This window comes from Salminus brasiliensis, chromosome 19, assembly GCF_030463535.1.
Source record: "Salminus brasiliensis chromosome 19, fSalBra1.hap2, whole genome shotgun sequence".
Taxonomy (NCBI): domain Eukaryota; kingdom Metazoa; phylum Chordata; class Actinopteri; order Characiformes; family Bryconidae; genus Salminus; species Salminus brasiliensis.
Genome location: NC_132896.1, coordinates 8,194,650 through 8,218,828, shown reverse-complemented (window position 1 = coordinate 8,218,828; position 24,179 = coordinate 8,194,650). Strand labels below are relative to the sequence as shown.

General features: G+C 42.9%; 1 protein-coding gene across 1 annotated transcript in view; it reads left to right on the top strand.

Annotated features, from left to right (window-relative positions):
- Nucleotides 1-49: 49 nt before the first annotated feature.
- The window catches only part of celsr1b (cadherin EGF LAG seven-pass G-type receptor 1b), a 65,957-nt gene continuing 41,827 nt past the window's right edge, over nucleotides 50-24,179 (top strand). Inside the window, exons 1-3 of the mRNA XM_072663519.1 lie at nucleotides 50-3,658; nucleotides 18,855-19,493; nucleotides 23,001-23,223. Coding sequence (XP_072519620.1) covers nucleotides 151-3,658; nucleotides 18,855-19,493; nucleotides 23,001-23,223 — 4,370 coding nt within the window. The 5' untranslated portion in view covers nucleotides 50-150. The remainder of the gene's footprint in view (nucleotides 3,659-18,854; nucleotides 19,494-23,000; nucleotides 23,224-24,179) is intronic.

Here is a 24,179-nt window from a genome sequence, read left to right as displayed (position 1 = left end):
GCTGCAGTGAGTGAGCGGGTGCGTGGGGAAACTTCTGCAACTTCTGGAGGACACATGAGCCTGAAATGTGAGCCCACGGAGATTTCCTGCGTGAGTCTGACCCGTTTGGATGTGTATATTGTTTTGGGGGGTGAGATGATGTGAGGAGCCATGGAATTACCAATGAAATGGATATGGTTTGGAGTTCTCGTTCAACTTCCATTGTATGGATGCTTCGATCTGCACATTCCGGAGAGTCTTCAGCCCGGAGCCACGCTCCTGAACGTCTCTCTCGGCCCGGGATGGATTTACAAAATCGACTGGAGACTCACGGCCAGATCGGTCGGACGCTGCGTAAAGCTCGGGAGCGCTGATGGAGTCGTGTCTCTCGCGCGGAAAGTTCACTGCTCGCGCTTGGCGAGGCACCCCGCGCCCCTGCACTTGAGACTAACCTCGTTATTGTCTGGGAACGTGGTTCTCATTCATTTCAACACGTTCGTTCATGGGCAGAACTGCTTTACCAAATACAGAAGAAAGCCTCCAAAGCCCGAGCTGGACGCTTCTATTCACCTCTATTCTTTTCATCGTTCTGGATATGGGACGTGCTTTAGCCCGGGTATGTTGCCTATAAGCATATATGAGCATTTACCAGCTTTTACACGCCATTCTCAAATACTCCAGTCTACTTGTCAGGAGAAACAAGAGAGGCGTGGAAAGTTAGTCAGTAAAGCCTCTCGTACTCAACACTGTCTGCCTCAGCATGCTACTTTCCTCTGTACTGTGCCCACCTCTCCAGACAGGGTGTTAAATCTGCAAGTGCAATTGCATTTCAGCCCAAAAGATGCTCAGGACCTGGCTCTGAGCAGTGAACAGTGGGTTAAACGGCTCAAAAGAAATGCCAATTCAGCTCCTCAGTTCCAGCTGCCCAACTACCAGGTTTCTGTGCCCGAGAATGAACCCTCAGGGACCCGGGTCATCACCCTCAAAGCGTTTGACTCGGATGATGGTGATGCTGGCATTGTAGAGTACGACATAGAGGCTCTGTTTGACAGCAGATCCAACGACTACTTCCAAATTAACCCTGATACGGGTGGCATCACTACTCTGCAGCCTTTAGACAGGGAGATGAAGGACACCCATGTGTTCAAAGTCACAGCCACCGACAAGGGCACTCCCAAAAGGTCTGCCACAGCCTATCTCACAATCACAGTCAGCGACACCAATGACCACGGGCCTGTGTTTGAGCAGACCGAGTACAGGGTCAGCATTCGAGAAAATGTGGAGGTAGGGTTTGAAGTGATGACAATCCGGGCCACTGATGGAGATGCTCCATCCAACGCCAATATGATCTATAAGATTGTGAATGAGGCTGAGGTGAAATCTGGGTTCGAAATCGACCCGAGGAACGGTTTGGTTAAAATCAAAGTCCGTCCAGACAGAGAGGTCCGGTCACAGTACCAGCTGATAGTGGAGGCTAACGACCAAGGAAAAGCGCCTGGTCCACGGAGCGCCACGGCCACCGTGCACATCACCATTGAGGACGAGAATGATAACTACCCTCAGTTCAGTCAGAAGAGATATGTGGTCCAAGTTCTTGAGAATGTGGCTGTTAACTCAGAAGTAGCGCAGGTGAAGGCCACTGACAAAGACACTGGGAATAACGCCAAAGTGCATTACAGCATTATCAGTGGGAACGTGAAAGGACAGTTTTACATTCACTCTCCCACTGGTGTCATCGACGTCATCAACCCTCTGGATTACGAGATGATCAGGGAGTATAATTTGCGGATAAAAGCTCAAGATGGTGGTAGGCCGCCTCTCATTAATGGCACAGGTATGGTTGTTGTGCAGGTGGTGGACGTGAACGACAATGCCCCTATGTTTGTCAGCACCCCTTTTCAGGCCTCTGTGCTGGAGAACGTTCCCATTGGTCACTCTGTGATTCACATTCAAGCTATCGATGCCGATTCGGGGGACAATGCTCTGTTGGAGTACAGGCTGACGGACACATCACCTGGCTTTCCTTTTGTCATCAATAACAGCACTGGGTGGGTTACAGTCAGCCTGGAACTGGACAGAGAGACCACTGAGTTTTACACTTTTGGTGTGGAGGCAAGGGACCATGGAGTCCCTGGGATGTCGTCCTCGGCAAGTGTGAGCGTGACGGTGTTGGACGTGAATGACAACATCCCTACCTTTACGCAAAAAATGTACAACCTGAAGCTCAACGAGGATGCCGCGGTAGGGGCCAGCGTGCTCACGGTCACAGCGGTGGACAGGGATGTGAACAGTGTGGTGACCTACCAAATCTCTAGCGGGAACACGCGCAACAGGTTTGCCATCACCAGCCAGAGTGGTGGTGGACTCATTACTCTGGCCCTGCCGCTGGACTACAAACAGGAACGGCAGTATGTCCTAACAGTGACGGCCTCGGACGGCACACGCTTTGACACTGCCCAGATTTTCATCAACGTTTCAGATACCAACACCCACCGTCCTGTGTTTCAGAGTGCCAACTACCAGGTCTTAGTGAGTGAGGACAAACCAGTGGGCTCCACCGTTGTGGTGATCAGTGCCACAGATGAAGACACTGGCGAGAATGCCCGCATTACCTATGTGATGGAGGACAACGTACCTCAGTTCAAGATCCACCCAGACACAGGTGCCATCACCACCCAGATTGAAATTGACTATGAAGACCAAGCCTCCTACACATTAGCCATTATCGCACGTGACAATGGTATCCCTCAGAAATCTGACACCACCTATGTGGAGATCATAGTCCTCGACGCCAATGACAATGCACCCCAGTTTCTGAGGGACATCTACCAGGGAACAGTGTTCGAAGATGCACCTGTGTACACAAGTGTCCTTCAAGTCTCTGCCTCAGACAGAGATTCCGGGTCCAACGGCAGAGTGAGCTACACTTTTCAGGGAGGGGATGATGGTGAGGGTGATTTCTTCATCGAGCCGTACTCGGGGATAGTCAGAACGGCCAGGAAGTTGGATCGGGAGAATGTAGCCATATACAACCTGAAAGCTTTCGCAGTGGACAAAGGTGTTCCCCCTCTGAAAGCAGCAGTGGACATTCAGGTGACAGTGCTAGACATTAATGATAATGCTCCTGTGTTCGAAAAGGATGAGTTGTACATCTATGTGGAGGAGAACAGTGCGGTAGGCTCTACCTTGGCTCGTATCCGTGCTACAGATCCAGATGAGGGAACCAATGCTCAGATCTTATACCAGATTGTGGAGGGTAATGTTCCTGAGGTCTTCCAACTAGACATTTTTAGTGGGGATCTAATTGCCCTCTCTGATCTGGACTACGAGGCCAAGATGGAGTACCTGATCGTTGTCCAGGCCACCTCAGCCCCACTGGTCAGTCGGGCCATCGTGCACGTTCGCCTTGTAGATGTCAATGACAACTACCCCGTTCTGCAGGATTTTGAGATCATCTTCAACAACTACGTCACTAATAAGTCCAACAGCTTCCCTGCAGATGTCATTGGGAAGGTGCCTGCTCGTGACCCAGATGTGTCTGATAAGCTTCTCTACACATTTGTGGAGGGGAACGAGCTGAGTTTGCTGATTCTGAACCAGAACACAGGAGAGCTAAAGCTGAGTAAGGACCTGGACAACAACAGACCGCTGGAGGCCACCATGAGAGTGACTGTGTCAGGTATGATTACAGCTTTTGTAGTTGCAATACAGTGTCTGTGATTGCAGAGAATGTTTGAATAACCTTAAGCTATGTTCACCCAGCAAAGTAAAGTGGCAGAGATTCAGGGTCCAGCAGCAGGGTGAGCTACACCTTTCAGGGAGGGGATGATGGGGAGGGTGATTTCTTGGACAGGGAGAATGTAGCTATATACAACCTGAAAGCTTTCACAGTGGACTGATCTTAGGCTATGGCAGGTAAAGTGATGCAAATCTGATTTTATTACCAAATCTGATTTCTTTAGGCTGTTCTTTAGGCTGTTCACACTGTCCACATCTTTTTATAGTGACCTTATTTGACATTCGTGTAAGCACTTCATGTTCCTATATTGACACACATGTGCAAAAGGGCAATGCTTCACTTGACCCATTTTCCCTTTTAATCAATGTACATTTATGATGAGTTGGAGTAAAAGCTGTATGAATTCTGTACTGAATTTCATTGTATTGTATTGGATATCTGTTGGATTTTAATGCCCCATATAAAGCTGGCTCAAATTGGAACTGAAAATATCAGATTCACTGTGGTTTTGCTGTTCACATGGCCACTGTCGCAAACAAAAAAAAAGATCAGATTTGTGCCTCTTTTACCTGCTGTGTGAACCTAGCTTCAGTGTTGTCTTCAGAATCTCCAGAAAATTAACTTACAAACCAAATGAGTTGTAATGAATAGGCAGAGAACATTCGAGATCCTCCAAACCACAAATCAAAGGCTTACCATACTTTTAGTGTGCCTTCTCTGGAATTAAATGTGTTGAATTCATTCACATGCCTGAGGTGCACAGACACTCCTGGATCTGCTTGGTAAGGAAGAGTCTGTTAGTGTCAAGGTTATCTTGCTCATCCTAGTGCTTAGTGATAATTTCTTGCCACCATAAGTTTAGCCATGGCACTCCTTAGCTGTATACCTTTTCTGTTGCTTCCTGCTGCTGCCCACATCAGATTGAAATCCCTAAGGCGAGCCTACAAAGCCAACAATGCACCAGTGCTTCCCAACTGCATGGCAATGGTCAAAGCCCGATCCTCACCAAGAGCCCCTTCAAGCTTCAAATAGGCATCTGCTTGACCCACCAAGCACCTGCAAGACGGGCGGGAGATAAGCAGCTAGACTTTTCTCTGTCCTGCCACTAAGGTATAAACTCTAGAACTCAGGACTCAGGTATGAACTCTAGCTGATTAAATAAGGGATATCTTTTTATAGTGAACAACAAAGCACCTTTGTAAATTGTTTTGGATAAGAGCGTCTACTGAAGGCCCTGAATGTAAGTGTAGACGTACCGTTCATGAACGTTTTGCAGCATCTTTGGAAGTTTTTTAGTAAATTGTTTCACAATTTGGTCGCACTTGTGCCAAGACTTTGCTGATGGTCAGGGGTAGAGCCCTCTATGGCCATGTGGTTTCCATTAGGCACAAGCTTTGCTCAGGCAGACTTACACTGGTTCTGTGCGAATGTGTGGTTGTGCACTCGCTGCCACCCTTAATTTGATTTGAAGAAATTAGCCGTGGCATGTGCCACTGCTTAGCATGAATAGACAAATAGACATCCGAGTATAGGCATGGAGAGAGAGAGAGAGAGAGAGAGAGAGAGAGAGAGAGAGAGAGAGCAAACCGTCCTCAAATGTTTGGCGTCACCTTTCAGCTCAGAGTCTGCAAAACACTTAAGGGTTTAAGATTAAGAGGTTGGTCACTGCAAAGCACAATTGTTTTAATCTACTCAGATTGTTTAGGAATAAGATTGTGTGTTGTGGACAAATTAGATCAATATGCACTAGTAATTAAATTAATTAAATTAATTAAACAGATAATGTATGAATTTCACCAGTACCCATGGAAATAACATGGTGGTTTAGTGTTTTTATTGCTCTAAAATATTTATTCCTAATATATCGGCTGAAAACAATCCTGTCTGATTCCTGTTTACAGTGGATGTACACTGTATGGACAAAAGTATTGAGACACCTGCTCATTCATTGTTTTTAAAAAACAAGGCTATTAAAAAAGAGTCAGTCCTGCTTTTGTAGGAGTAACTGTCTTGACTTTCCAGGAAAAAGGCCTTATACTACATTTTGGAGCATTTCTGTGAGGATTTGATTGCATTCAGCGACAATAGCGTTAGTGAGATCAGGATGTTGGATGACCACCACCCCACCTCATCCCCAACTCCCCAACTCATGCCAAAAGTACTGGATGGAGCACCAACCATAATTCCAGAGAACACAGTTCCACTGCTCCACAGCTCAATGCTGAGGGGCTTTATACCCCTTTAGCCCACACCTGGCATTAGGCATGGTGCCAATAGGTTTATGGTTATCTGCTCCAGAGAGTCCTATTCTATTGGCAGCACTTCTCTGCATAGACTAGACAAGCTGTGTGTGTGCATATGTACATCTGTGTCAGCAATGGGTGTAACTTAAAGTAGCTGAATGCATTCATTTGAAGAGGTGTCCACAAACATTTGGACACATAGTGTCTGTAGTGGAGAACCTTTGTATGAGTGAGGTTTTCATACAGCACACAGCCTGGCAGCATTCAAGCCTGGCTGTGTTTAACCAGCTGAATCTCATTATCCCTTTGAGTTGGTTAAGGGAGTAATTATTTTTTTTACATGGGTGATTGACATGTTGGATGACTATGCTCAGGTTTTAGGCCCCACCCAAAGAGGGTGAGGCCAGTTGTGCTCTCTTGAACTCTGGTCATGGATAGCTGTGGTATTCCCAGGGACAACACTCAGGATCTCCTTATGAAAAGGTCAATGGTTAAATGGTTTTGGCGTGTAGACTACAGAAAATCTGTCCTGCTCAAATCAGATCTGCCAAAAATCGCATTTGCCTGAATAAAAGGCCTAAACTGTATGTGAACTCACTCTTCAGTTCCTCAGTCTCAACTTAATTACTTAAATATTGGTAGCTCAAACCATGCCTTTAGCTTTTGATGATTTGGGACAAGACTATAAGAGAGGAGGGAGAACTCTGAGGACTTTGTGCTTTGTGGAAGGAAGCCAGTCCACCCTCTGATAAGCGGAGCCTGGAATGAGAGACATGATAGAGTTAAAAGGGATGTGATGGGGTGGTGGAGGTTTTGCAAAGACCCGTAAACAATGCAGAGATGGCAAAACTGTAAAAAATGCACTTAATAATAACTTTTTGTCAAATTCAATTCATAGTTCAATTCAATATCTCCTCATCAACCTACAAACACAAATGTGCTAAAGAGAGTTTCAAATCTCACCTTCAGTGATAAATATTTCAGATCAAATTACATCACACATTTGATGCAACTGAAACTGCTAAGAGTTAATAACCACAAAATAAGCCTAGGACTAGGCTTGAAGTGGTGAAAGGCACTCCTGGAATTCCTAGGGTTGAAAGCACTCTTTTTAGTCATTGTTAGCGTAGAAAGGCCACCAGACCACCACCACTATAACCAGCAGCGCTGACGGACAGCCCAGGGGAAGTTAACCTTACGCCAGGTGAGAGATCACAGCACCAACTCATCTGCATCCGAAGCAGCTCACGGATCATGACCAGCACCACCCACTCTCCTCAGGCTCTTCTTTCTGCTTGTTCTCTGCAGAGAAGCCTTCTCCTGGCCAACAAAACGCAAGCCTGAGCGGTAACGGCCGGATGGCTTGAGAACATTTAGGGAACTGAGCTGAGGGATTAACATGACAATGTCCTTTGGATGTTTTCTCTCCTCGAAAAAGCGAGAAACTATCTCTAAGCAACCGGCCTTTATTGTCTCACAATTACTTTCTGATAAAACAAAAAAGTTACCCGGAAGGACTCTTCATTCACTTTTTGCATTCAAATAAATGATTTCGTTTAGGTTTACAGTGTCCTCCAAAGGAATTGGGGTGTGGAGTGAGGAGTGGTACCCGTAGAGAAAATTGAACATGCTCCTGAAAAGCAGAGAGGACACTTGAACAAGCATCGAAAGCTCAAGAGATTAGAATAAAGAGGCCTTAGACCTGAGACTAGCCTAAACCACCTTAAAAATGCAATGTTGAAGGGCTGTTAAAAGGTATTTGCCCTTCCTGATTTTCTTTTTTATTATTATTAGAATTATTCACAGTGACTTTATTTAAATACAATCTAATATTAGACAAAGAGAACCTTATAAAACTTAAAACACAGTACCGACCCAGAGAGAGAGGAGGCCTTCCTCTCCCCATCATTCAGCACAATGCTAGCCAACACAGGAGTTTGCTAGCTAAAGTAACAGAGCCCTGCCCCTCCCCCATCACTAAGCACAATGCTGACATAGACATCCCTGCTAAAAGAAGGCTCAAGCTGGTCAAGCTGGTTAAGGTGGTTTAGCTGGTCTACAAGCATGCTCAACCTGACTAAGCTAGACAACACGTATGACCAAGCAGGTTGACCAGCATGACCAAAATCAGATGCAACACACACTATGCTAGTCAAGCCTGTCAGAGCTCGTTAACCAGCTAACTTACTAGCATAGGGTATCTTCGCTTACATTTGTAACCACCTTGACCATCAAAGACCAGCTTAGACCATCTGAAATCAGCCACCAGCAAAAGCATGATGCTAGTCAACACAAGCGTCTGTTAGCTAATGGGACAGAGCCCTCGCACTTCCCCATCACTCAGCATCATGCTAGCCACACAGGTGTCTGTTAACTACTGTAACAAACTGAATAGAAAGTTAGCGTTGTCCTCCAAGCAGATTCAGCTGTCTAATGCTCATGCTGTATGTTGTAGTTTTACAGTAATTATCTACTGAGAATTTGATCTTTAGACGTGTCTCTGAATATCACCGGAAGAGCCCGTTTAGGCTTACGTTATCTGCTGACCACGTGAGCCTAATTAACATTCTGTTCATGTAGTTGAAGAAGTGTGGCGCTGTTGTTGAGTATACAGACTACAGTCATCTGGACACTGTGAATGCTGAAAATGTGATTTGCTCGGCAGTGTGAACAAAGCCTCATTTAAAAATTGGAATATCATAGATTTGCTTATATATTTTAATTTCAACTCTCACATACTCGTGCACTTATTGCCCTTATTCGATGCACTCACTGCCCTTATACAGAAACGTATTTCCAGCTTCTTAACCTTATTTGATTGTCTGTCACTCCTGCTGTTGGTTGCATTCCAAGCATGCCAGTAAGGAGGAATGACTTCATGAAGCTTATCTGAGGCGCTTCTGGATTTCTGGGCTGTAATTAATATCTGATTCTGAGCGTGTCTGCAGGAAAAAAACATCTGTGCTTCATTTTTCAGCTGAAGTTTTGACTTTGTGTTGGAGATGGTTCACCTCGTATAGGCTCCAACCTTTTCATCTTTATCTGGAAGACGTTTGAAGTATTTCATTCACGTGCTCCTCTCTAAGTAAAGTGGACGGGTTTTAGCTGCTCAGTTGGTTGCTGATGTAAAGCATGTGTCCTCAGGTATGCGTGTATGTATTTCATTTTTTCATCCAAGTTCTCTACCGAAGATTATCTAATGCAATGGATCATCTGGTTTTGGAAGTGGAATCTTTTACTGGCAACTCTGCATAAATCATGAGGAACCTCTAATTATTCAGTCATTAATCTGTGTGCTTAATATTCTGTGGCTTTAGGGATTATTCAAAAACTACGTTAAGTAGTTGTAAGGGTGAGAGTGCTCTCACGTTTAGATACTTAGGGCTGGGTTCCTGGACAGGGTTTAAGCCTAGTTTCTGGCTATTTTTTTCCTTTCAGTGGACTTTCTGCATTTCTGCAATGCTGTGTGGTCAGTGACTAGACTTAACCAGCCCTTAATGTTTTAAGGGAAATGTATAGAATGTCAGACCCTATTTATCTTGATATAGTTGAATAATGAGAGCTTGGTACATAAAAGTGACAAACCATGAACCTCGAAACCTCCTGGGTGCATCTCGGTTGCATACTAATCAGTAATACTAACTAGTTTTTGAGTATGTAGTATAGCCTATATTAAAGTGTCGAAGTTGAGTATGCTCAAAATCCATGAGGCCTACTTAGAACCAGTCAGTTTTTGAGTGTGGCTTCTTCATAATAGTTCTTCATAAAAGGTAACGCAGCATATTTTATTCAGAGGCAACATGACAGGGTTGTAAATAGACTTACTAAATCATATCTGAGCATTTTTGACCCCAGCCAAAGGCACACTTGCATACTTACTGTTTATGTCAAAGAACAACCTAAAAATGTATCCTTTAAGACCTTAACTTAACCTCCTGTTTGACACCATTGAGTCTTCAGGAGAACCCCAAAATGTTTTCAGTTTAACCCCTGACAGTTATCTCAGACAATACTTCATGCCATTCATGCCATGTACTTAATAACAGAAAACCCACCGATACAAATCATACAGTGGCTTCTATACTAAACGTGTTTGAAGTCAACTAGTTCTCTGTTGTTTAGCTGAGTCCAGGGAAACTCATGTAAATGACTGTCAGCGGTAATCGACCATATGCTAGAGATTGAGATTAGATTTAAAAACACAAGCTTATGCCTGTAAGCAAGTCAGTATTCTGCTTGACTCCTGGGTAATGGAAGCACAGCATCCCTCTTTGGCGTCCTCCATGGCTGTCCCCTCGTCTTCCGAGGAAGGCCTGAGGAGGAGAATTTGAGAAGTTCTGGCTCTCGTCTATTGTTGGCATGGTGACCGTTAGCATTGTGGAGCTTTCAGGCATTCTGTGCGGACAGGGGGGCTCGAGCACGGGCCCCCTTTGTGAAGAAGGATGAGAAGGGAGGGGGGTTGTGATGGAGGCAAGAGGGGGTTTCTTACACAAGGAGCGGGGGGAGCCATTGTCCCCATGCAGATTTCTGTCACTGAAGACAAAGCTGTTTGTGTGTTGAAAACTCGAGAAAAGGGGGCTCGCTGAATGAGGCGAGTGTTTCTGTCTTCCTTGGTCTGTGGTGGCGGATCTACGCTCAGACATTTATCAGCAGTCCGTCCTCCAGACACCAGCTAGCCTTTGAACACACGTGCACATTAAGTCATGGCATGTATTCACACACACACTGACTAGAAAACATATCTTCTACACTTATTTGGTGTAACAGTATCAGTCTATAGTTGGTTAGTGGGTTTTCTGCTACCAAAGGACAATGCATGGCCCCATTGTTCTGCTACTCTTAAATGCAGCTTAGTAACACTTCTGCTCAGTGGCTATTCCTAATTTTCACATGAAATACAAATGGTTGCCATTGGATACCACGTAATATTTAACAAAGAAAGCCGAAAAGGGTCTTTAGAGGTGGCCTGCACCAGTACAAAGGCCAAAGGGTATTATATGCTCTGTTATTAAAGCCTAAACTCCACATTCCACTACCAGAACCTTAAACAGAGGCAAACGAATGGTGCACTCCAGGTCACTTAAGTGCTTGGCCCCTGATAATTAGAAATTCCTCATTTTAACTTCAGCAACATTGCCTAAAACAGTCAAAAACCAATTGCTGCCTATTTCAATATATGAGTTAATTTAGTTTTATTTGACATTAAATGTGAGATTTATTTTTAAAAATCTATGGTTGAGATGTAAACATAGTCACTCAGAATGAATTTAGTGTGAAATTGTTTATTGTAGAGACTTTTTATGGTGGTGATGGGAACCAGGAGTTGTGATAAAACACCTAATATTGATACACAAAAAACATTTTACATTTTCTAATAAAACCTTTGAGTTAATTAAACTTAATTTAATAAAGTTAACAGGACAAGAACTTAATGTTATTATTAATATTTTAGCTCAAAATTATGGAATGGATTAACATAAGTAACTTTTTAAAATAATTTATGCACTTTTATGAGTATTATGGTAAAATATTGCTACTTAAAAGCGTTACTTGTTGCAAGTGATTTACAATGTTCTGCATATACCTCTTCACCCCGCATGTATTTGAAGAATACTGCATGTTTTAGGCCAAATTATAATGCAAAACTAGACAGTATGTTTTTATTTTTTACACTTTTATACACTGAGAAAATACCACTTTGTAATCATTTTAATAATTTTTCTGATTAAAATGTGGACGCACATAAATAACACCAACGCAGTTTTTGAAAAAAACTGGAATTACATTGGTGCAATATATTTTATTTGTCATTACAAATAAAAAAGTGTGTCATTATTTTTGGTGAGCTTTAGCTTTTAGGTAGCTTTTTACTTAAATGTCCAATTGTTGTTACCATCACTGTGAACAATTTTGACTCGGTGCGTTCCATGTTAAACCACTGTGATTGTGAAGACTTACTTACATTTTCACAGTTCATAAATGCATTGAGGCCCTCAGATCACCGGACTGTCTACCTGGAAAAGACATTAAGCAACCATTTTTAGTATATTATTGTAGTTTACCAAATCTTTGCCTCATTCAGATACACTGTTTACCCATTTTGCCCCAATTTTCCAGCACAGAAGCATTGATAACGCTCAGTCCTGTGAGGTTCAGTTTGTTTGTTTCACTTGTTTTATCATAAATTCGCATCTGCTTTAAATTGACATAATTTAAATGTGGCAGGTGGTTGCGAATGATTAAAATGTATCACAGCAGCTTAATTCTTGCCCAAACTCGCAAACTTAAAGAATGCAGTTATGTTCACAGTTCCATTTTTTTGCAGTGTAGGACATGTACGATGTCATGTTAGAGAGGTAGGTGAATGCAGTATTACGAGCCTTGTCCAAGAAAGGTTTGCTTGCCTGGGCGGAGAATCGAACCCCAGCCTGCCATGTAGAGAATCTAATCTGCTGTACCTACCGCTCATAAACTCATGAACACTGATGCATGATTTATCATATTTCACACCTGCTAACTACACCGCATCACCTTTGCAGCTTTAACAGCAGTACCCATAAACTGAGAAATGCTCATAAACAGCAGTGCCCACAGCTGCGGCGGCAGGAATGCGCTGCGTGCTGCTTGCTGCGGTTTCTTGCTGAATGTGCTAAGAGGGGCCAAAGCCGACCTGTCACTGCTGATGTTAACAAGATCCATAACAGATTCATGAGGGCGGTGTGGGCAGTGTAGAAGGTGTGGCCTCCATTATGAAGCACTTAGAGCGTGCACTCTGCAGGAGAAGCCTTTGTTCATTAACTTTCTTTGAGTGCACCTTTGCCGCATTCCACAGAAGCCATGCCTAGGCGAAGTTGGGTTTAATACGCCTGAAACGTGTGTGGAGAAGACACTTGGGCAAGAGAGGCAGAAACAGCTGATGGGAACCAGGCCCGCATCAAAGCAGTGATCTGAAACAGGGTTGAACCATACTGGAGAAAAGTCACAATATTTTAGATTTATGTGATAAATATTTTGATCATTTAAGAACAATCGAAAAAAACATGAAGAAGCTAGCCATCGCTTTAGCAATGGAGTGTAAAGGTGTCATAGAATAGCATTTATTCAGTATTTTAAGCTGCCGTTTTTATAAATACTATGGATGTGACTTCAGTTGGGGTGAAAGATGTTCAGATGTGGGTTTCCAAGCCTATTAACCACCCTGTTATTTTACCTCAAAATGAAACATATCTAGGTTTAGATAGCTGAAGAAATTCTATCATGGATATCTGCTCGCTTCCCCAGCTTAAGCTCCCTCACTCCCCAAGTTTGAGTGACCTTTCTGTGGACTCTGGTAGAGTGTATGGCAGTGATGTGCTGCTTGTTGCAAACAACTGACTAATGCTGACCATACACTAGCACACTTTAAAAAGGCTAAAGTCGGACACTCTCACATCTAAAGGCAATTTGTCATTACAGACTGTATTAGTCACAGACTATAGCTGTGTCCAAAACTGTGCCCTATTCACTAAATAATTGTACTACTGTGGGGTTCAGACATTTTGTGGTGTCCAAAAACATAGTGCTACATTTTCAGTGCACTGTGCAGCCCACAATGCAGCCAAATATATAGTGTACAAACGACATTAAACAGGCGTTGATTTCCCATAATCTATCGCGTTGTTTGGTTTGAAGATTCGTGCGCAGTATCTCTGAGGAAACTTTACACTTTTACATATGTAATGTCAGTGTTTCAGAGCCTGGTGACGGCTTACTCATGGCCCCACTTTAGCCGTTATCTGTGAAAATATGCATATATGTGCCAAACATGATTGTTTTGATCTTGACATGACTAGGGTTGTCCTGAAATGTAAAATTATATTAGCCAGTATTATAGATTATCTGAATTTGTTAATCTCCTAAAAAGTCAATATTTGTATCGCCCCCAAGATTTTAATATTGCCTAAACTCTACTGCTAATCTGAGCCAGTTTTCTAGCATAGATGTAATAAGATGGACTTTTACTTGCTCACATATGAATGCTAACTCTGTTCTAGGTTTAAGAAAGTGTATTTGGTGTCTGCTTTCTTCTAATCTGTGTGTGTGTGTGTGCAGTTCTGATGTTCCCTCTAAAGTTCTCAGAGACTTTTCTTCTAACCCACTCACAGTGGGCACTCTCTGTCCTCTCTCTCAGCTGTGCCCATTGTGTTGTGGTGGCCAGTTGGCCCAGTGTCGCACATATTTAGGTCAGCCTTCAGTCATGATGTTGCTCTAGTCCCTGCCAGCGAAGAGGGACATGTGTCTTGGTGTAAGCTGACTGGTGATTTTCAGTGTCTTTGGCATCGTGTTGTCCAGCCCAGATCTCAGACAGTTTGTCTGGACTGACTTAGCAGCCTAATGTATGTTTATGTCATGTTTAGAAGAAAATTTGACAAAACTAAATTAAAGCCATGTTACATTTTTGATATTTTTATTTTTATACCTGTCAGCGTGTCACCCTGCATCAGAACATCAGAATTTGAGATTACTTTGCAAACTAATTTAAGGTAATTTGTTTGTCTGTGAGCTTGTGCTACTTGTTAGCCACATTGGCCTCCTTTAGCTCCAGTACAAGAAGCAATGGCTAATTATCTACATTTGGGGTAAGGTTGAAAATCATGTAAAATTCATTCTTGGATCATTTCAACAGAATAGCCACAGGTGTCTAATATGCTAATTATTTGATTACAGTGAAGGTAGTTGATACCTGTTTGTCATGTTGTCAGTTACCCTCCTTGTCAAAGCCTCATTAAGCCTGGTAGAGACATGGAACTTCAGGGTCTGTCTTTTGAATTGAAATGTCATAGAGAGCTGTTTGACATCAGAAATGGATTTAAAACTTCCTTTAGGCCCTTCAAACCATGTCTGAGTGAAATTTTGAAGTACCTCTTTCAAACTGCACTATATGTCCAAATGTTTGTGGTAGGGATGCACTGATCCGACACTAGGATCGGATATGGGATATCGGATCGGATATCATTTTTACAGAATCTGATTCTCGCACCGCCGGTGTTCTAGGCTTCTTAACTCAGGATCAGAGTAACCTAGAGATGTGATACACATATAGCAAACGCCAAGTGTGGTGCCCTTGACCTGTCATCATCTCTCAGCGAGTATTTATATCTGTGTTCATTTGTTATAATTTGTTTGTACAAAGTAAAGTAAAGTAAAGTAAAGTAAAGTAAGGTAATGTTTAAGTCAATCATGAAGCCTGAAGTCTCTCCCACATGGTAAGATATATGATTTATCGGATAGGTATGGGGTATCAGCCGATGCGCAAAGTTAATTTATCGGTATCTGTATCGGAAGAGAAAAAGATGGATCGATGCAACCCTAGTTTGTGGACGCCCCTTCTAATGAATACATTTAGCTACTTTTAGTTGCACCCATTGCTGACACCTGTGTGCAAATGATGGTTGGTGCTCCAGCCAATTCTTTTGGGATGGGTTGGGGAGTCTGGGAAGAGGTGGGGTGGTGATCATCCGTCATATTAACCTCACTTTAACGCTCTTGGCGCTAAATCCAATCAAATCTCCACAGGAATTCTCCAAAATCTAGTAGAAAGCCTTAGTGTAAAGACAGTTACTCCAACAAAAGCAAGATGAGCTCTTTTTTTTTAGTACCCTTGAATTTGGAAGAAACAGTGAATGTGCTGGTGTCCCAATGTCAGTGTCCATATAGTGTATTTACATTGTAGCACCACTTAACTTAACCTTCAGCTAAGTGAGGTTTGAGAAACTGATGTGTGAAATAATTTAAGTAATGTATTATTTTAGACGTTTAGGGTGTTATAAAGTCACCTACTGTAGCGTCTGCTGTTTGACAGGTTTGTGACCGTCTTAACATCGGCCAGTATAATTTGCCTCTGAACTGGAGGTGTGCCAGGACCACACTAATATGTGAATGAGGGCCTGCTGAAAAGAATGGGGGAGGAATTCTTCTGGACCTTTTACAGAAAGTGTCAGTTCAGTGGAACATCTTTAAGTAGTGCAATGTGCCATTAAACAGTCCTACATCCCTGCGGAGTAAATGTAAATTATTAGTGAGTGTTGTGTTGTCCTAATGTTATTAGAAATATTCCCCTGTGTGTTTGATATATTGGATCGCTTAGAAGGCTTTCCTCTGTGCAGTTAGCTAATATCTGGCTAATAATACAATCTGCTTGCATGTCTGCTTCACTCATGTGCCATTTGGTCTCGGGTTATTGGCATGTGGAGGGATGGCAGGAGAGAGAGAGAGAGTTTGAGAGCGAGAGTGCAGCCTACTTTACGTGATGCAGTACAGAATGACCACCACAGAATTTATGACCAGAGCGTTAGACTTTAATGCACACCTCATTAAATAGGAAACACACTGGATGCAAACTTCTTAGCGCTTACTTTACTGCACTGCTTTTTTTGCCTATGTCAGCATTCAGCTGCATAAAGGTTATTGCTGAAGGTAGCTGAAATTTTGGGATAAAAATTTGACTAATCATCTAAGCTTTTTCTGTACCTTGGTAAATAGTCGAGTTATTGGAGTGTTTTTGTGGATTACTCCACAATACTTTTCAACCTGATCTCGAACTGCTGTATCTGTAGCGTACAGTCGATAGTACCCATAGTTTTGTTGGCCCAAAACCTGCTTATGATACACTAATTGGACAAAAGTGTTGGGACACCTGCTAATTCATTGTTTCTTCCTAAATCAAGGGCACTAAAAATAATTGCTTTTTTGGAGTAACTCTACTAGTAAGTAACTCTAGTAAGTCTCTACTGTCCAGGAAATACTTCCTGCTAGATTTTGGAGCATTGCGGTGAGGATTCAGGTTGCGGTGAGTGATAAGATATGATGTCAGAATGTTGGATGATCACCGGCCCATCCCACCTCATCCCCAAAACAATTGGATGTCTGTTTATGCCCAGTCCATAGTCCAGTTCTATTGCCAATACTTTTCGACAGGGACTAGACAAGCTGTTTGTGCTGTGTCAGCAGTGGATGCAACTTAAAGGATCTGAATGTATTTATTAGAAGGGGTGTCCACAAACATTTGGCCATATTTAGTTTTGATAGTTCGTTAAATTATGTTTTCAATTAGCAATATCTATCCTAGTCATTGTGTTTGTACATGTGTGTGTGTCTGTCTTTGTGTGTGAACTAAGGCAGAAGGCTGTGTTGTGTCTATGGCTGTGTGTCTGGCTGGGTTGACTCTATGTGAAAGGACAGCGTAACACAGTGGAAACGTCTCTTCATTGTCCAGCAATTATAGCTCTCTCCATTCAAACTATAGCGGGGCCTTTTACACAGGGCTGAACAGGAGGGATAAGAGAGTACACTAGACCCCAAGAATGCCTTTAACAGGGACGGACAATAGAGTGCAGTCATCACAGTGCGGGGAGCAGATGTACTACACGCTCTTACAGTCTCACGGCCTGTTGGACATGTTGAAGTGGTGCTTGAGGAGTTGTTGCTAGTGTGCCTGTTTCATTTGCTTTCAAAGGTCTGAAGTGGGGAGCTTTTTGTGACAGCTTTAAAGCAGATGTAGCATGTCTCTTAACATATCTGACACTTAGTAAACCAGTTATTAGGGTTTTCGCAGTGCTGTGAGTGCAGATGGCCTCAGGAAAGACCTGAATTGAAATTGTTTATATTAATTTCTGGAAATGTGGTGAATACTTGTATCACGCTCATAAAATAATGGTGCTACCTTTAGGAGTTCTTTAAGTGATTTTTATGAGTTTAATACTTGCTTTCCAATCATTAAATCATTATGTTAAATCTGGTGCTGGTGAGGCATTTGTGTCCAAGTGTCCAGCAGATATCTGGAACTAAAGATTGCTCACCAGGCAAGCTGACTCCTAGATATGACACATATTGTCATATCTGTATATCACGTATACAAATTTTAAGTAGATATATTTATTTACAATTTGTTGTAAATAATCTTCATCTTAGCCATGATGCTAACTTATCCTGTCTTGATAGAATCATGTATATTGGAAACCAGAAGCTTTACAGGAGAAGGAAAACAAGTGCTTATTTTATTTTACTATCTGATTTAAGATTGCCAATTTTGTCAATTTGGTAGCAATGCTTCTGACACTCGGAGGACTTAATGCATGTCTCCTCATGCAAAGCCACTGCCTCTTTTTGAACTGCTGCAGATGCAGCATTTCCGGGCATCCAACACGCTCAGAGGAAAGCGTCAGGTCCCCAGCTCTACCACACCAGCTAACATCGCTTAGTAGATTAATCTACCTACCCAGAGAGAGCACAGCCAGTTGTGCTCTCTCTGTCTCAGGCCGCTGATGGCAAAGCAATATGTCTCGGGATTCAAACTCATTGGTGCAGCCACTCGAAGCTCTGACAAATGCTAAATTTAATGCATGTTAATGAAACAGTATTTCATTTAAAAAGGAAAGACATCTTTTTATTTTTTATGATTATATGTTTTCTGTAGGTCTGTTAATCATAGCTTACAAAATAATAGTTATTCTATTAAAAGTCATTAGCGCAATAAAACAAAAAAAACATAATAATCTATATATTCTGTAATGTAAAATTTTACTCAAAATGCAACTCTTGTAGGGGCTAGTTAGGATACAAATGAGGGCAGGCCGGCTCCCAATTTCCTTTATATGTCATATGAGTAGCATAACAAGCCTATAGGGGACATGTTGTTGCTTTGAACCACATACTGGTATGAGGGGTTTCTGCAGATATAATTGTTAATTTGACTGCTCGGATACTGATTAGACCAGTAGTTAGAAGAATCTGGATTAGACAATTAAAGAAACGATTGGCTTTATGTATTGTTTTTAAAATTTAATGCATTTGATGCATCTACCTTCAGAACAATGCACCATTCGTCTTTCATCTTGAATTTTCTCCATTCTCAGATGGTCTCCATCAGGTGTCTGCCCTCTGCACGCTCCGGGTCACCATCATCACGGACGACATGCTAACCAACAGCATCACGGTGCGTCTGGAGAACATGTCTCAGGAGCGCTTCCTCTCTCCCCTGCTTGGCCTGTTTGCTGAGGGTGTGGCCGCCGTGCTGTCCACCAGCCGCGAGGGTGTCTTCGTCTTCAATGTCCAGAATGACACGGATGTGGGCGCCCCCATCCTCAACGTCACCTTCTCAGCCCTGCAGCCGGGCGGCAGCCCGGGGCGCTTCTTCCCCACCGAGGAGCTGCAGGAGCAGCTGTACCTGAACCGCTCCCTGCTGAGGCTCATCTCCACTCAGCGTGTGCTGCCCTTCGACGACAACATCTGCCTGCGTGAGCCATGCGAGAACTACATGAAGTGTGTATCTGTGCTGAAGTTCGACAGCTCTGCTCCCTTCGTGGCTTCCAGCACGCTGCTCTTCAGACCCATCCACCCCGTGAATGGCCTGCGTTGCCGCTGTCCCGACGGCTTTACCGGAGACTACTGCGAGACCGAGATAGACCTGTGCTATTCAGCGCCGTGCAAAAACAACGGGCGGTGCCGCAGCCGTGAGGGGGGATACACCTGCGAGTGCCCGGAGGATTTTACAGGTGAGTGCCTTTTCCTTTGTGAAGTTTTAATTTGACGTGTTCTGTGTTTCTCAATAAATTTAACGGCAGGCCAACTTGATACAGTGGTACAGTGACTGATTACAGAGCGGAGTTAACTCAACTTAGTTTAGTTAAAGTTCTCCTAACTCACATTTTTTACTAATATAGATTGTCCTGAGCCTCAGAAACATTAGTAAATAAGCTGCAGCTGAAATTGATTAAATATTGTGTAAGATATTTAGTCTGTGGCTCCTCCCCCTTCATTTGTTTACTGTTTATTACCATCCCCTCCCATCACATGACATCCCCAGACTGGGAGCATTTGGACAATGGAGCTTTCAGCCCTTGTTGGGAATTGAACTGATTTGATGAGCAGCAGTTAGGCCGTAGGGCCACCCTAGAGCTGCGAAATTACATTACATAAAAACACAGTTCTGAGTAAATGTACCTTTCCGTTTTTTCTTAGACACAGAAATGTACATGGTTTTACAGCTCAGATGAGGCACAGTGGTCTAGATCCCTGCTTCTCAAGCAACAGAAGATCATTAGTTCAAATTCCATCAATACAACAGCCCTCCATAGTCTGGAGTCTGAGAATAGGAAGGCCTCCCTTCATGTGATACTGAGAGTTCTAACCTGCAGATGGAAATAAAGAACAGTAATCAGTTACTTAGTATCATTTTAAATTGGCCTGCCTTTTATTTTTATCACAGTGTGTCTTCAGAGAGAGAAGCTCATAGGAATTAATGGTTTAATGACAAGTTAGCAGATTATCCTTTGCTTACAGTAAGGTAGATCATTTCAGAACAAATTGTTTGTCACCTTCTCAGTTACCCTCCTTGTCAAAGCCTCATTAGGGCTGATACTGTAGAAACATGAGCCTTGAGGGTCTGTCCTTTGAGCTGTTCATAGTGTTCATAGTGCTGTTTGACATCAGGAATGGCCAGGTCTAACTTTAACAGTATCGCTGATCCTTCTCTGGGTCCTTTGCCCACTTTGACAGCTTCTTTCTCCACGGATTCAGATTTCTGCACTACTGTAAAGAACAGTGAACCCGTGCCCCCCTCGAGCCCTCGGGTAGTCTGTGGTCATAACCGAAGGTGTTGACAGTGGCCTCTGTAGTTCCTGCTTTGGGTTTCTCTCATTACAGCGTAATATATCCCTGTAATTCCACTGAAATGAGGGATTATCTAGGAGGCATTTGGGTCATTACCTCCTTGGAACTTGCTTTGTGTGTCTCAGCACTCATAGCTGCTCAGGGCCCAGATCATGTCAAAGTAATGGCAGATACAGAACAGGCAGCACATTGAGCACTGATCAGAACAGAGAGAGACTAAAAGACAAAAAACAGAAGCCAGCAGTGCTTTGTTAGGTACAACAACACAAATGGAAAACTGAATTATGCATAACTCATTTCCAGAACAGGAACAAACATGTAAAATTGCATTGAGTTATCTTGAATCTGGTCAGAGATTTGTTTTATTCCATTTCTGAGATCTGACTTTTTTGGGGGTCCTTTGTATTAGAGCAATAAACGCAAATATGAACACAAGCATCATGCCCATGAAACGTGCACATGTGCTTAAATTGCATTTAATTATTAGCAAAATTAAATTTTTGAATTACCACCTCCTTTTTGCAACACCGGCAAACTCCAGGCAACCAGCATGCTCTGAGGAAAGTGCCAGAGTACTCAGCTCAGCTGATGCTTCTGCTTGCAGACGCCTAGCGTCATACCGAAGTGATGTGGGGAGAGAGAGAGCCGTCTACCCACCCAGAGAGAGCAAGGCCGGTCACTCTGGTTGCTGGTGGCAGGCAGCATTGAGCCTAATCAAGTCTGATTAACAACTAGAAAACAAAAAATCTAAAAAATAAATAATTTTGCACAGTTGGTTGTAGTACCTTTAACTAAAACCTGAGTGTTATTTTGCAATGGAACTTTTGTCTCTGTATCAATTGAAATTGTTATTGATGTAGGCCTATAAAAATGAAGGCTTATGAAAAAACACTGCGTTCAAAGATTGTGCCTGAAAATAACTTAATTCAGTTTTTAATGCAGCTGTTATAATTATAGACTACTGAAGAGGATATCTATTAATAGATAAGATAAGATAATCCTTTATTAGTCCCACTGTGGGGGAATTCACAATAAATGAAAAGCCCTTTGCTGACCAGATAAGGTTTTGGTCATGGCCTTGTATAATCGAACAACATCTTGTGGACCACTGTCCTCAGATGTCACGCCTGAACTCTTTCAGCTTTTAAAATACGGGTAGAGTTGATTGAGGCATAACGTACGCTTGCCTGCTGCTTCCACTTGTGGTGTCCAATATGTAAGTGAGTGTTGCACTAAAAGCTTTGTTGACACACACCCACATGATCACACTCAGGAAACAAAATAACAAGCCCCAGCAAATCTACATCACACCATAAAAGCTCTCTTATCTTCCATCTGGATGTTCTCTCATTGAAGGTTATCTCAAATTTGATCACATACACCTTCCATCCTGTCCCGTACCCTGCCTTCATACAGCATGCGAATAACACACCCTGGAGGAACCCTCCGAGGAACACTGACTCAGAGGAGAACAAAAACGGCAATGATGTAATCTCAGCCAGCATCATCCTCCATTAGCGAGCTGTCATCACTTTTTTAGAGATTTCTGCTTCCAGAATGGTTCTGTTGGGGGCTGGCAGGTGTTCTCCAGACCACCATGGTTTTTCCATTGTCTCTCTGCCTTTGGGCTGTGGACTAGTTTGGTTAGATTAAGACCAGAGGTTAGCCTGGGTCACTGAGCACAGTGGTGAATGTGGTGTGTTTAGGCACCCTGAGGGAAGAAAAACATGGTAGTGATTTGGGGTGAACTCTTGTGTGGACGCCACTGTAGGCTGTTGTACGGATTGTAGGATGTATTTTTGATAGGTGGGGCCTTGCATCAAGAACCCTCAAAAGAAGCAAGCACCCATTTACAGTACTTTTTACAGTACATTTACTAAATGTAGTGTTTGTTGCTATAAAGAGTCCCTTTTTGTCAGTTTATAGGCTGGCTTCACGTGTGTCAGAGGAGATATATATATATATCTATATATATATATATATATATATATATATATATAATAAACATTATAATAATAAAAAACAAATAGACTCACAAACCATTTCCAGCAGTGGTCTTAGACCTTTGGACCCCCTGTACATCTTCCTTTGAGACTGTGATAGACTAATGAAAGTTCTTTTAGGCCTGTTGTCCGTATGGGTCCCTAAAACACGTTTTTTTTTTTGTTGCTTTAGTTGTTCTTTTTAGACAAATTAATTTGCTGTGTCGGTGGTTGTAAATAAATGTCATATAAACTGATTCATTACTACCATTAAGTGTCATCACTTTTGCCAAGCTCTTCATTATTAATGTGCAGATCTGAACTTTGTCTTGTCTGTCCGGTCTAAATCAAGTGCTGTGGTGTATTTTGGCCTTCACTGAGAGATCCTGATTGTTTGGCTCGTTCCAGGAGAGCACTGTGAGGTGAATGCTCGCTCTGGCCGCTGTGTGTCTGGTGTGTGTAAGAACGGGGGCCGCTGTGTGGACCTGCTGGTGGGGGGGTTTATGTGCCAGTGTCCTGAGGGAGAGTTCGAGAAGCCCTACTGCCAGATGACCACACGCAACTTCCCTGGACACGCCTTTGTCACCTTCAGAGGCCTCAGGCAGAGGTTCCACTTCACCCTGTCCTTCATGTGAGTACAGCTCGGGAGCTTTAATGTTACACACATTTTACACACTGTGTAAACAAATCTTTAAACCAAACAATGCAATGGATTATGGGTACATTATGGGTAATGTAATATGTACATTGTTTGTACGTAACTTATTGAGGTGTGGACTAACAATGTATTTGTGTGATCGTTACAGTGCACAGAAAATTTGGCATTACAATTCCGAACACTACTACAAAATGGCGGAACCCCAAAGTAGTGCACTACTTAGTGCGCTACTAGTAGTGCGCTACTGTGCCCCTATTGGGAATAGGGCACCGTTTTAGACACAGCTAAGGTTTTTGTCCGACAGTGATGATTTGAATAGGAATGTCCTTTACACTTCAGCCACATACTGTAAATCAGTCATAAACCCCTAATGATCAGAATTTTGTTCTAAATGCTTGCTCAAGTACTTGCAGTGCATCCCTCAACAAGCCTCCCGTGACAGACCCAATATTTAAACTCTCCAAGCCAATGTCTGTCAGTGCAGCGCCATTACACTAATGAACTCTGCTCAAATACCTCCAAAACAAATGGACAAATGTAATGTTGCGTGACCACATCAGTCAGCTGAACACAGGAGTGACCAGCCGCAATTTCACCACCTCTCCCCACTTTCCCACAGGGTTTGTACCGTGTCCCCTAAGGTGTAAATGATACAAAGAAATACACACCAAACTTTTATCAGTCATCTCCATGGCAGACATGCAAACAGGATGTAGCATGCAGTGTGGATCTTTGTTCCCACTTCCTGTCAGTCTGCCCTCGTGCCATATGCAATCTGACATCTCTCCCTCTTTGCCTCCCCTGTGCCCTCAGCCCAGCGTTTACTGAGCTACTGCGTGTTGGCAAACACCTGTGGGTCAGATTCCCCCAAGTGACTTCTGTGTCCATTAACGCGTCATTACCGTAATTGGTGTGTGCTTTGTTCTCCA